The sequence below is a fragment of the Passer domesticus genome, chromosome W, assembly GCF_036417665.1.
Source record: "Passer domesticus isolate bPasDom1 chromosome W, bPasDom1.hap1, whole genome shotgun sequence".
In the NCBI taxonomy this organism is placed as follows: Eukaryota; Metazoa; Chordata; class Aves; order Passeriformes; family Passeridae; genus Passer; species Passer domesticus.
This window is the reverse complement of record NC_087511.1, coordinates 8,965,779-8,977,914: the sequence shown is the minus strand read 5'-3', so window position 1 is coordinate 8,977,914 and position 12,136 is coordinate 8,965,779. Positions and strand designations below refer to the sequence as shown.

Below are 12,136 nucleotides of genomic sequence, written 5' to 3'. Positions count from 1 at the left end.
TTATTCTACAATGATAAGAGTATGAGAAATACAGAAACTCCAGCTTTGTTGTAAAAAGCAAGTAAACAGCCACGGGCATCTTAAAGATTTGTCATGAGAATTTGGAGTATAGCTCTCTAGTCTATTATGAAAACTATACCAAAGATAATTTACTATTAAAGGTCTACTTACTTCAAATCTTAATCATAGAATATCCTGAGCTGGAAGTAACCCATAAGGATCAGAGTCCAACTCCTGACTCTGCACAGGGCAGCCTCAGGATTCACACCATGTGCCTGAGAGCATTGTCCGAATGCTTCTTGAGTTCAGACAGGCTTGAGGTTGTGACCACTGCCCTGGGGAGCCTGTTCCAGTGCCCAACTACCCTCTGGGTGTAAAACCTTTTCCTAATATCCCAACTAAACCTCCCCTGTCACAGCTTCATGCCATTCCCTCGGGTCCTATCACTGGTCACCAGAGAGATCAATGCCTGCCCTTTGCTTCCCCCTGTGAGGAAGTTGTAGACTGAAACTGCAGTTGTAGCCTGAGGTCTCCCCTCAGTCTCCTCCAGTCTGAACAAGCCAAGTGACCTCAGCTACTCCTCATATGACTTCCCCTCTAGACCCTTTACCATTTTTGTAGCCCTCCTTTGGATGCTCTCTAATAGCTTTATATCTTTCTGTGGTGGTGCATTCCCCCCTTTTTCCAGGCCATACTGTGATCTGAGAAACGCTTGTTAGGCCTCAGCCTTGACAAACAGCACATGGGCTCAGCTCTTCTTGAGCTTATCAGAAACACTGTCTGCTCCCAGGAACTGCTGCTGTCTAATGAGCTCCTGTTTTCTTTATGAACAGCCTTGGAAACTGTTTTCCTTGCCTGAATGGCACAATATCCCTGTTCTCACACTTTCAAAGAAAGTGCTGACCCAAACTGTGGCCAGGATGAAACACTGTTATGACTAAAGCCCACTCTCTTGCGACCCTATAAACAGTGGTCTAAAATGAGACCCTTTGAGCTCTTCTGGACTGCAGCAGGCTGTGACCAGCGACCTCCCTCTGAGTGGGGCCTCATAGACCCAGCAAACTCTCATGTTTGCTGTACTCAGAGGATTGCCGAACGACGACGAGTCCTGGGACAACACCCTCACTCCTCAAGGCCTGACCCTTCACCCACTGGGGAGATGCAAAGCCATCTGAAATGAATATTTCACTTACACTTGAGGGGAATTTTTCACAGGTAACTTGCACTGATTCTTTATGTCTGTGTGCATACACGTGCACATGTGCTATAGGAAATCTAGGAGAAATGCTGCTTTCTTAGATGTTTAAGTACCTTAGATATCTAAGTAGCTTAGGCCTGTAAGTAAGGTTAAGTCATAAGCTAAGTTAAATGCTGCAAAGTGTTATTCCTCGGTTGTTATGATTAAGGTATAAGTTAAGTGTTGTTCCTTTGTTAAATTCTTAGGTTTAAGGTGTAAGTTAACTTAAAGTACTGTTAAGTTTGGTGCTGTTAAGCTTTTAGGCTGTATTCCTTTTTATCCTTGCCTTCATTATGCTTTTGTCACACACACATGCATACCCCCACACCCCCCCACCCCACCCGCCATGATAGTTCTCAGTTCATTTCTGTTTTGATTGCCTGGATTTTGTTTGGTTTTGTTGTTGCTTGTTTTCCTTGGTGTGCCTTAACTGTCTAGTAAGTAATAGAGCGAATCTTGCCAACAAACTTTGTCATGCTGTCACTTAATATTAAATCTGGTTTCTACCGATACCCTTGCTGCTGATTTTTTAAGCAATCTCAAACAGTTGTTCGTAACATTTTCTTATATTGTGGTGCCCAAAAGTGCACACAGTAGTCGAGTTGAGGCTGCACCAGTGCAGAGCAGAGCAGGACAATCACCTCCCTTGACTGGCTGGCAATACTGTGTCTGATGCACCCCAGGACATGGCTGGCCCTCCTGGCTGCCAGGGCACTGCTGACTCATATCCAACCTACCACTGACCAGGACCCTGAGGTCCCTTTCTGCAGTGCTGCTCTATGTTTCATTCCTTAGTTTGTACATACATCCAGGGTTGCTCCATCCCAGATGACTTTTAATATCGCCTATATAAGAATATAGGCTACAAGTCAGCTATAAGATAACAAATCCAAACAGAAAAGGCTGGACGTTCAACTCCTACATTCTGCTTCTACTGAAGTAACTAGAGATCCCTGCAGCAGTGCAGCTTCCCCCAAGGACAGTCCAGCCAAGGCAGGAGTCTTTAAGGCTCTTCCCCACCCAAGTTTTCAGGATCCCACATCAGAGGCCCATTGTATGGACCGTGACACACAATCCTGAAGGCAGGGATGGGAGACAGTTCCTACCTTGCCACCAATGCGCACTTGAGCCTGGAGCTTAGCAAGCTTTTCTTGGTTCATGATCGTTTCTTTCATCTGTGGAAGCAATAAGAGCACCAATGCAAAACAGATCAGGAAGCACCCAGCGGCCCAGGCCACAACCTGGGCCCGGCAGTAAGGTAGGTGAACTCAAGGGGCTCCGCAACTACCCCTCACTACATTCTCACACCCGACGGGAAGCTGTCCAAGCTCTAACGGAGCGGTCGGTCTGCCACACACAGTGCCACACACAGCTCTCCTGAGGCCCTGCCTGTAAATGCCATGCCTTGCCTTGCACCAACCACAGCCACCCACTAACCCGCAGCCCTTGGTCGCGCAACAAATTCCACCCTAGTCCCTCCCCCACAGTCTCCTTTGTACCTTCTTAGAACGGAAGCAGCGGTGCCACAGCGGGGGGAGATGAGGGTTGTGGGAGTGGGATGAGGACTGAGCAGAACACGCGAGATGGCGGCCGGAAGGGAGACCAGGCACGCCGCTCTACCACTGCCTAAGCCAGGAGAGTGCGCCCTATGCAGCAGTGAAATCTGGAGAGGCGGAGCCGCCACCGCGGAAGGAGTTAAAAGCATGAGATGGGGAGTGGAGGTTACACTACTTATAGAGAGCGATGGACTCTAGTAAGCGTGCTGTGCTGCACAAAGTAAATTTATTTGTGTGGCTGAGATGGGACGCAAGGTAAAGTCTACGCCTCTTCCCCCCCTCTCTTCCCCACCGCCCCCCCCCCCCCCCCCCTTCTCTTCCCCCTCTTCCTCCCTCCCTTCGGGCGTGTTCGTTTTGGTGTATGTGGCCTATTTCCCTTCCCTCCCTGCTTTCCTCACTTTCTCTTGCTTGCAGCCTCACCTAGCAGGGGTTTTTTTTGATTAATGTATCTGTCCTTGGTTTGTTTTGTTTTGTTTTTTTCCCTAGAAGATATTTAAATATTGTATTTTCTCTCTTGGTGATGCAATTCAAACTGTGTCCCCATATCCATGATTTTTCTTTTAGATCCAGTTCTTCATGAGCTGCTCTGGTGTGGGTCCCCCATAGGCTCACAAGTCCTACCAGCAAACCTGCTCCAGTGTGGGGGTCCTCCTCTCCACGTCTACAGATCCTGCCAGGAGCTCGCTCCAGCATGGGCTTCCCGTGGGGTCAAAACCTTCTTTGGGTGCATCCACCTACTTAGGCCTGGGGTCTTCCACAGGCTGCAGGTAGATCTCTGTTTCCCCAGGGACCTCCATGGGCTGCAGTGGGACAGCTGCTTCACCATGGTCTTCATCGTGCACTGTAGGGGACACACAGCTTTGGTGCCTGGAGCACCTCTTCCCCCTCCTTCTCTACTAACTTTGGTGACTACAGGGTTGTTGCTCCCGCATATTCTCAGTCATCTCTTCTATGTCTGCAATTGCTTTTGCACAATAACTTCTTTCCTTTCTTAAATATGTTGTCCCAGAGGTGCTACTACCATCTCTGGCTTGGCCTTGGCCACTGGTGAGTCTGTCTTGGAGCCAGCAGGAATTGGCTCTGCTGTACATGGGGGAAGCTTCTAGCAGCTTCTCACAGAAGCCACCCCTGTAGCCCTCCTGCTACCAAATCCTGGCCTTGCAAACCCCACACAATTCTTCAGATTCACAGCCTGACATCAATATAAAAGAAAGATTTCAGAATTACAAGGCAAATTGATGATTACAAACATACAAAATGTTTTAATAGGCTGAAATATTGAAGTGAAAATGAATCACAGAAAGATTATTCCAAGACAGAAGTCGTAGAAAGTGCAGTCCCAGCTGTCAGCCTAGGATTCACTGGCTTGGAGATATAATATCATATTCTCTCGTGTGAGGTTTTGAAGACAAATTATGCTGAAAACCACATCACTGAGTTGTATCAGGAATCAACTGAAGCAATTAAAGAACTACAGTTTAAGGGAGTCTGTAAAATTTGGTTACATTTCCTGGAACAAACAGCAGACCTTCCAAAAGCAAACTTTGCATCAGAGAAAAAGCATTTTAGAATGTTACAATACTATTGGTTTCTTTTCTCCAGTCCTTTTTGTGTAATTGCATCATAGGAAACATAAAACTGTTTTTGCTTGTATCTGAAGAACTTCTGGTGAGAAATGAAACAGAGCCAAAGCCTGTAGTACTGAAACAGTGTGAACTCAGCAAGCATCCTTTCAGTTCTGAAAAAGGATTAAACTTAGGATCTTAATCCTCAAAGAATATACATTGTTGAAGTAAAGTTCATTAGCTGCACAGAAGCATCATAGAAATGGAAAAAGACCATTAAAATGGTTAGTCATTGAGAGGAATGGCAGATTTGTCTTTACAAACAAGTTATGGGTCTGCTGGTAGATAAAACTAGCACTGGGAGATAAAAGAAACAAAGGGAGGATTCCACTGATTGATGAATGGCAAAAGATATTTGCTTTTACAAATAAACTTTAGGTTTGCTGAGAAATGAAATTGGACATTGAAAGATGAAAGGAACAATGGGGGAAACCCCTAAATTCCATAAGAATTAAAAATTAAAAGGAAGGGTTATACATTAGAGGGAAAACTTTGGTATCAGGTGTATCGGGAAGTCTGTACCTCTCAAGTACCTCAACCAATGGGGAAAGAGAGAAGGGAAATGCGGCCAGGAAATTCGGATAAAAAGGAGGCTGTGTCCTCCAAAAAATTTGAGAGATCCCAGGGGAATGCCCCATGGCCTCTCCCTTTATTCGAATAAAGTATAAGGACTCCTCTGTTTCCTTTTTGGACATAAATCTCTGATGTTTGTGGATTAATTTTCCTGACAAACTGTGGGCTTGTCTGGGATATTTCCACCATCTGGAGTGGTGGGCAGGCAGTGAGCAGAGCTGAAGGCGTGCCTCACACAGTTTGGGTCATCAGCTCCCCTTGGTGGCGGCCAGCTCTGGGCAATCAATTGGGTTCCCGAGACTCCAGGAGACAGACGAGTGGCGGACATGGCAGGTCCCTGAAGAGTCCACAGGGAAGAAGCACTGAAAATCTTACCGGTGAGTAATATGGGATCTTCGGGGAGCAAACCTGGGAGGGCACCCATGGAGGGTAGCACAGGTAAAACAAGGCACCCATGGAGGGTTGCAGGGGTAAAGCTGGGAAGGGGCCCCGGCAAAAGGGATGATGATCCCATAATATCCCTGGAGAGTCCCTTGGGGAGAATGATGAGGTCTTGGAATAGATTATACATTCACCCAGAGGTAACTATAGAGATCATGGTAAAATATTGTTATTTTGTGTGGTCAGAGTATGAGTTGCCAAAGGGGCTTATATGGCCACCTTATGGAACAGATAGAATTTGTGTCAAATTTTGTGGAGGTATTTAGAGGAGAATTGGAAAGGACGGATTGAAAGGGAATGTGGATTGATGTGGATTAGACAAGCAACAGGAGAAATCTATGTATTAAGAAAAATGGGAGAAGAGAAAAAAGGGGAGGAAGAGGAAAACGGTGAGGATTGGGATGTTTTTCAGCACCTTCCCCCATCATGTCCTGCAGTATTGCCAGCTGACCCAGGGCCAGCTGCAGGTCCCCTGTATTCTCAACTCCTGGTGCAAGGGGAGCAGGGAAATGCTGTTCCTAGGGGCCCCACCTGAGAATAATGATGGTGTGGGGGGAGGGGAGCAACATATGGTATCTCCCCATAGAACTAGAAGAGGAACTCAGTTTAGGACATCAGAAGCCCCCCGGACCCAAGAGACAGGGGTACACCAGATGCCACTTTGCCAAGTTCCTTTGGGGGGTCAGGGGGGAGGGTTTGGGTTTGTAATTGTACCACTTACTACCCAGGATATAAGAGGGTTGAAAAATAATTACCCCCATATTTGAATGATCCCATAGGGGTGGGGGAAAAGATAGAGGAATATTTGGGAAATGCGGATTATACATTGAAAGATTGGGATTTTCTTTTGGGGATTTTGTTTGGGTCATCAGAGAAACTAATGATTTTGGAGAAAGCTCAGCAGCTGTGGGAGGATGAAAATCCACAAGCAGCCGGGGGGGGGGGGGGGGGGGGGGGTGGGGTGCTGGACCTAATGTACCTACAGTGGATGATGCTATCCCCCAAGCTGACCCCCAGTGGGACCCAAATAACCAGGCCAGTCTGGCTCACCTCTACAATTACTGTGCTTATTTGATTAGGGCAATTAAATCAGCCGCTCCCAGAACTAACAACATAGCTAAGGCTATGTCTTTAGAACAGGAGAAACATGAAAGCCCTTTTCATTGGTTGGAAAGGATTAGGGATGTCCTGTGAAAGCATGGGGGGATGGATCCTGAGGGGCCAGCCTTTGACACATTGCTGAAGGTACAATTTGTTACTAAGGCCTGGCCTGATATAAGGAAAGGAGTACAGAAAGATGAAGAGTGGCAAAATAAGCCTCTGGATAAATTGGTTAGAAAAACACAGCAGATATATGTAAGAAGAGATGAGGAAAAGGTTAAAGCTAAGGCAAAGATGATGGCAGAATTTTTGCAGCCCCTGGGAAATAAACTGCAGGATCCAAGGGGTCCCCCAAGCATTCCCTCCTCAGCTGGGGAAAGCCAACCCAAACAGCACTTGGGGAAAAAGCAGTGCGCCGTCTGCAGGGCAGAAGGGCATTGGGAAAGGGAGTGTCCACAGAGACAGCTGGACCCTCAGGAGGAGGAAGTCCAGAGGATAATGGAAATGGATTGTTAGGGGTGTCAGGGGCTCCCATTATATCAAGAACACACCACTCTGGAGCCCTTGATAACTTTTAAGATGGTCTGGATCAAGAGGAGGTGTGTTTTCTGGTAGACACAGGGGCCTCTCGATCCACCTTGAATTTTATACCTAAGGGGGGGGGAATTATCAAAAAGATCATTGGTTATTCAAGGAGTGGGAAGAATGAACGAGTGCATTTTATTCAACCCCTATTAATAGATGTGGGAGACAGGTTTGAAATGCATGAATTCCTGTTTGTTCCTCATTGTGATTGTAATTTACTGGGAAGGGATTTGATGGCTAAAGTGGGAATGCAAATTAGTATTGTAAAAAAAGACAGAGTCCAACACTGTGATATCTTTGTATAAAATGTCTGAGAAGGCTTATGCTGAAATAAATCTGGAAGTGTGGGCAGCCCCAGGGAAATATGGAAAACTAGACATAGAGCCTCTCCAAATTACTTTGAAACAACCAGGACAAGTGGTGTCTTAAAAACAATACCCTCTTTCAAGGGAGGGAAAGAAGGGGTTACTGTTGCGGTGTGATGTCATGGCTTGCCTCAGTTCCCTGGGTTTCTCCCTGAAATTACTTTTCCCAGGTGGGCTGTCAATCACCTCTCCTTTTCCCCACCCTTGACCCCTGCTGGGCACTGTCTATCAACCCAGAAATTCCAAGAGAGCATCGAGTGATTAGCAGGTTCAAAAGATGCTCTCCACCCCCTGGGGGACCATTGGCCCACCCAGGTGTCCCTCTCGCCTGAGACCCCCTCCCCCTGTACCTGGCTGGTGGTCCCTGTGTTCCCTCCCCTGCCCCTCTCCCCAGGTAAAAGGGCAAGCAGAGTACGAGGTCGGGGTTCTGTTGGAGAGTTCTGGTGGGAGAGTTCAGAGGATTGTTGCAAGATTCAGAGGCCGTGCCACCAAAATAAAAACTCTGGATTAAAAACTCCATCAGGACCCGCTCCTTTCTTCACCTCGCCTTAAGGGTTTCTCCAGCTCAGGAAGGCCTGAAGAGTGACCCCCTCAACAGCAAGCTCCAGCCTGCAAGCACTGGAGCTCAGGGCATGCCTAGACTTGTCTCCACGTGCCCAGCTGCGACCACAGGTACTGAATAGCGTCTCTGGGGAGGAAGGACCCCAGGTGCCGCTATTTGGCCAGCAGCCAAGGCCAGACAGACCAAGGCAGTCCCGTCTGTAATATTGGCAAACACCAATAGGTTACAGCCTGTCATTGAGTCCCTGCTGTGAAAAGTGCATATTATATGGCTCTATGCAGATATTTACTATACACATTAAGTTGTATTGAGTGGTGCTGTATTAACATTTTAATACTATGGTAAATGTAGTTTCATAGCAAAAAGGTAGCTTTTGTAGTTAAAATAGGAACTATGTATGTGGAATGTTTTCTTTTAGAAAGGAATGAGGGGCCCTCACCGGATGGCGGCTGCAGGACACCTAAATCTTTCAGAAAAAGGGAATTTATTGCTCCCTTATCAGCAGAAAACTAACTTCTTCCCACCTCACTCAGACAGGAAGACGGCATGAGGATTAAGAGGAAGAAGTTGACAGTGACCAGACAGAATACTGTGTTTGAATGGAATTTATGCATCATGTATGAGATGTATGAATATGCAACAGGCGATTGTTTTTAAGCGTTAATCCTCTGTTAACGGGGGTCCTTTTTCGGGCTTGTGTTGCCCAGAAAAAGGTAGCCGGACGTCCGTATCTCTTTGTTTTTATTGTCTCATATTGTCCTAATCTCAAATGTTCAAATTTTATTATTCTGATTATATTGCTATTTTTATAACCATTTTATTACTATTAAACTTTTAAAATTTCAAAAACAAGTGATTGGCGTTTTTCACAATTATGGTAGCAGAGGATGGTTAACACCTCGCTGCCAGTGCCTTAGGAGAGTCAGAGTGGTGAGGCGCACCCTGCCCAATTTGGCAGCCTCGCTCTGGTTCCCCTGGTGCAACCGACAGATGCAGGTCACATCGGTGGACAAAGAGAGGCAATAAAACAAAGAGAAGGGAAAAAGGCTCCCTTTCTGAAACTGCGGTAATTGGCCACCTAAGAGTAGTAGTGTGCACGAAGAACCCGGAAAGGAAAAAGGATTGGTAAGTACTTTTCGGGGGGCAGGTATGGGGGGATGAATGTGTGTGAATGAGAGGCGGGCTGGTTGTCCCAGACCTGCCATGCTGCGGTTCCATCTTTCTGTGAGGAAAACTGCCAGTAAAGAGACGAAGTGAATGTTAAAAGGAGTGAGAGAATCCCCTGGGGTAACTGGGACTGGGTCTCAGGGAGGGGTTGGACCCCTCGGAGGAAGGGAGCAGAGTTTCCTAGCCCAATCCACTAGGAAACGGGACAAGAGGGGCCCCTGAAAACCTGCTGGGTTGAGGGATTTACATTCCAATAGCATCCAGGGTTGAGCAGAATTCTGCCGGTTGAGGATATGCCCAAGAGCATCCGGGGTTGGACAACTCAGCTAGATTGAGGGATAAACATTTTAACGAAGAACATCCGGGGTTAGACAGCACAGCTAGATGGAGGGATAAAAATATTTTTGCCCAAGAGCATCCAGGGTTGGAAAACACAGCTAGAAAAAAATAGAAATGCCTAAGAGCATCTGTGTTGTACCACATAGCTGGATTGAGGGAAAAAATGCCCAAGAGCATCTAGGGTTGGACTGCACCACTGGATTGAGGTATAAAATCCCCAAGAGCATCTGGGGTTGGACAGCACAGCTGGATTAAAGGATAAAATTCCCAAGAACATCTGGGGTTGGACAGCACAGCTGGATTGAGGGATACCCAATAGCACGGGGACTGGCCAGTAACACCTAAAATTGTAATAGGTGGTTTGAAAGTAAAAGGTACCTTATTGTTGTCTTGTTGTGTGTGTGACTTGCACACAGGCCATTGTCTCCTGGGCAGGTGGGAACTCTGGTTAAGGTATAAGTGACCTGCAAGGGGCCACTGTTCTCCCTGGCGTGTGGAGGGGGCTGTCGCTAAAGAGTGTGAGAGACATGCAGACAGCCTCACAAGGGAACTGGCACCCGAGTCAGAGCCCTTCCAGGAGGCCCGGCGATACTGCAACCCCGAGGCCAAACCCAAAGTGAAAAGGGGGGGGGGGGGGCGCAGGGACCGTGATTCTCTAGCGATAGAGATTCACTTTGTGTAAGTAGTTGAAAGAAAACCAGTAAATAAAATAAAACAAATGGGACAGAAATCCAGTAAGGTAGATACAGGAAAAGAAACCAGGGGAAAAAAACTACCAACAGAAATTCCCCAGGATAGCCCTTTGGGAGTCATGTTAGCCAACTGGGAAAGAAACCCTTGTAGAAGAAAAAAAGACAAGGTAAAGATGATACAATTCTGTATGCTTAAATGGCCAACAGAGAAAATCAGATCTGACCACGTTTATTTGCCTAGGTACGGCTCTTTTGAAAGGTGGATTTGTCAGGCTTTAAATGAATTTTTAAATTCAAAGGAACAATTTGATCCAGAAGAAAGAGAATATGCTACTTGTTGGACAGGAGATTACAGGAAAATAAAAATCTTTAAGGTATCAGAGATCTCTGAGACAAAACAAGAAAGAAAAAAGGAAAAGAAAAGAGAGGGGAACAAGATGAAGAAATAAAACAGGAATGTGATCCTTTACAGGTTTTGCCCCCTCAGTTCCCAGCCGAGGCGCTGGTCCCAGGTCCCGGCTCGCTGCTTGCTTCCTCTCCGCCCGCCCCGGGTCCCGTCCCGAGTGCGGGCATAGCTCCGCCTGTCCCGGATCCCGTTCCGAGTGCGGGTGCGCAGCCCGCGGCAGCTCAGCCTGCCTCAGCCCACAGTTCAGCCCCGACCCCGCCGGTGAATTTGTCTGCTGCGATTCCGGCCGCCTGGTCCGCGGCCGCTCTGAAGGCCATGCCTGGGGTCCCTTCTGCTGCCTGGTCTATGACCAACGCCCCGATCGCGTCAGGGGTCCCGTCGGTTCCAGTAGTCCCATTCCTGACCGCTTTCCCCACTGCCCAATCTCCCGCTGCCCTGCCAATGCCGGTTGCGCTGGGTGCCGCCGCTGCTGCTTTATCTCTGCCGGGAGCCGCGGACTCAGCCGCCATTAACCATGTGCAAGCAGCCCACGCTCCCGTCTGGTATTCTACGGAAACGCTCCCTCCTCCGGCGGTTCCGGCAGCAGACCACGCCTGCGTCCCGCCTTTGGAGGACCGAGCAGCCGCGGCGGGATGTCCTCCTCTCAGCCCATGTCCTGCCCTGAGCCCCGTTCCCTTGGTAACCACAGCTCCGGCTGTTCAGAGAAACTCTCTATCTAGAGGAAGAATCTTATCGAAACACTAGGAGCTCAGCTAAAAGGCAGCCCTCTCCAAATTCTTTCTCAAAACACGGGAAAAAACTATAGAAGGTAAAAAAGAAAGGGAATTAGATGAAGGGATTGGTCTATTCCCGTTAAGAGAGGTTCCAATGGGAGGGGGTGGAACAGGTTTTGTAAATGCCCCTTTGACTTCTTCTGAGGTCAGAAATTTTAAGAAAGAAATCAAAGGGATTTTGGAGGATCCCATAGGTACAGCTGAACAATTAGATAAATTTTTAGGTCCAAATATTTATACTTGGGAAGAGATGCAGTCCATAATAAAAATAATATTTTCTCAGGAAGAGAGGCAATTAATCAGAGCAGCTGGGATAAAAGAGTGGGAAAAGGATAATCCGCAGGGACCTCCTGGAGAAGATAAAATGCCAACTGCACCTCCTGAGTGGGGTCAAAATAATGAAGAGGGGAGGAAACAAATGAATGACTATCATAATTTAATAATCAGGGGAATAAAAGGGGCAGCACCCAGAGGCCAAAATGCTAAAAAGGCTTTTGAGGCACAGCAGGGAAAAGATGAGACTCCAACTGAATGGTTAGACAGGCTTAGGAGGAATATGAAATAATATTCCGGGATTGACCCTGAAACTGATGTGGGAAAAGCTTTGTTGAGGATCAACTTTGTCACTAATGCTTGGCCAGATATTAGAAAAAAATTAGAAAAAAATTAGGATTGGCATAATAAATCATTAGATGATTTATTAAAGGAAGCTCA

General features: G+C 47.1%; 1 protein-coding gene and 1 long non-coding RNA gene across 5 annotated transcripts in view; one reads left to right on the top strand and one right to left on the bottom strand.

Moving 5' to 3' along the window:
• Nucleotides 1–2,876, bottom strand: part of LOC135288980 (transcription factor BTF3-like) — a 35,277-nt gene extending 32,401 nt beyond the window's left edge. For 2 of the 4 annotated variants that reach the window (XM_064402345.1, XM_064402346.1), the window contains exons 1-2: nt 2,737–2,876; nt 2,344–2,412 (exon numbers count right to left, since the gene is read on the bottom strand). In XM_064402345.1, coding sequence (XP_064258415.1) covers nt 2,344–2,412 — 69 coding nt within the window. In that variant the 5' untranslated portion in view covers nt 2,737–2,876. The other 2 variants (XM_064402347.1, XM_064402348.1) reach the window with 2 other exon arrangements.
• A 31-nt stretch (nt 2,877–2,907) lies between these two features.
• On the top strand, nt 2,908–8,871 carry LOC135288981 (uncharacterized). Its single transcript, XR_010351781.1, has 3 exons — nt 2,908–3,048; nt 3,358–5,368; nt 8,464–8,871. It is a non-coding gene; the product is annotated as an uncharacterized LOC135288981 (long non-coding RNA).
• The last annotated feature ends 3,265 nt before the right edge of the window (nt 8,872–12,136 follow it).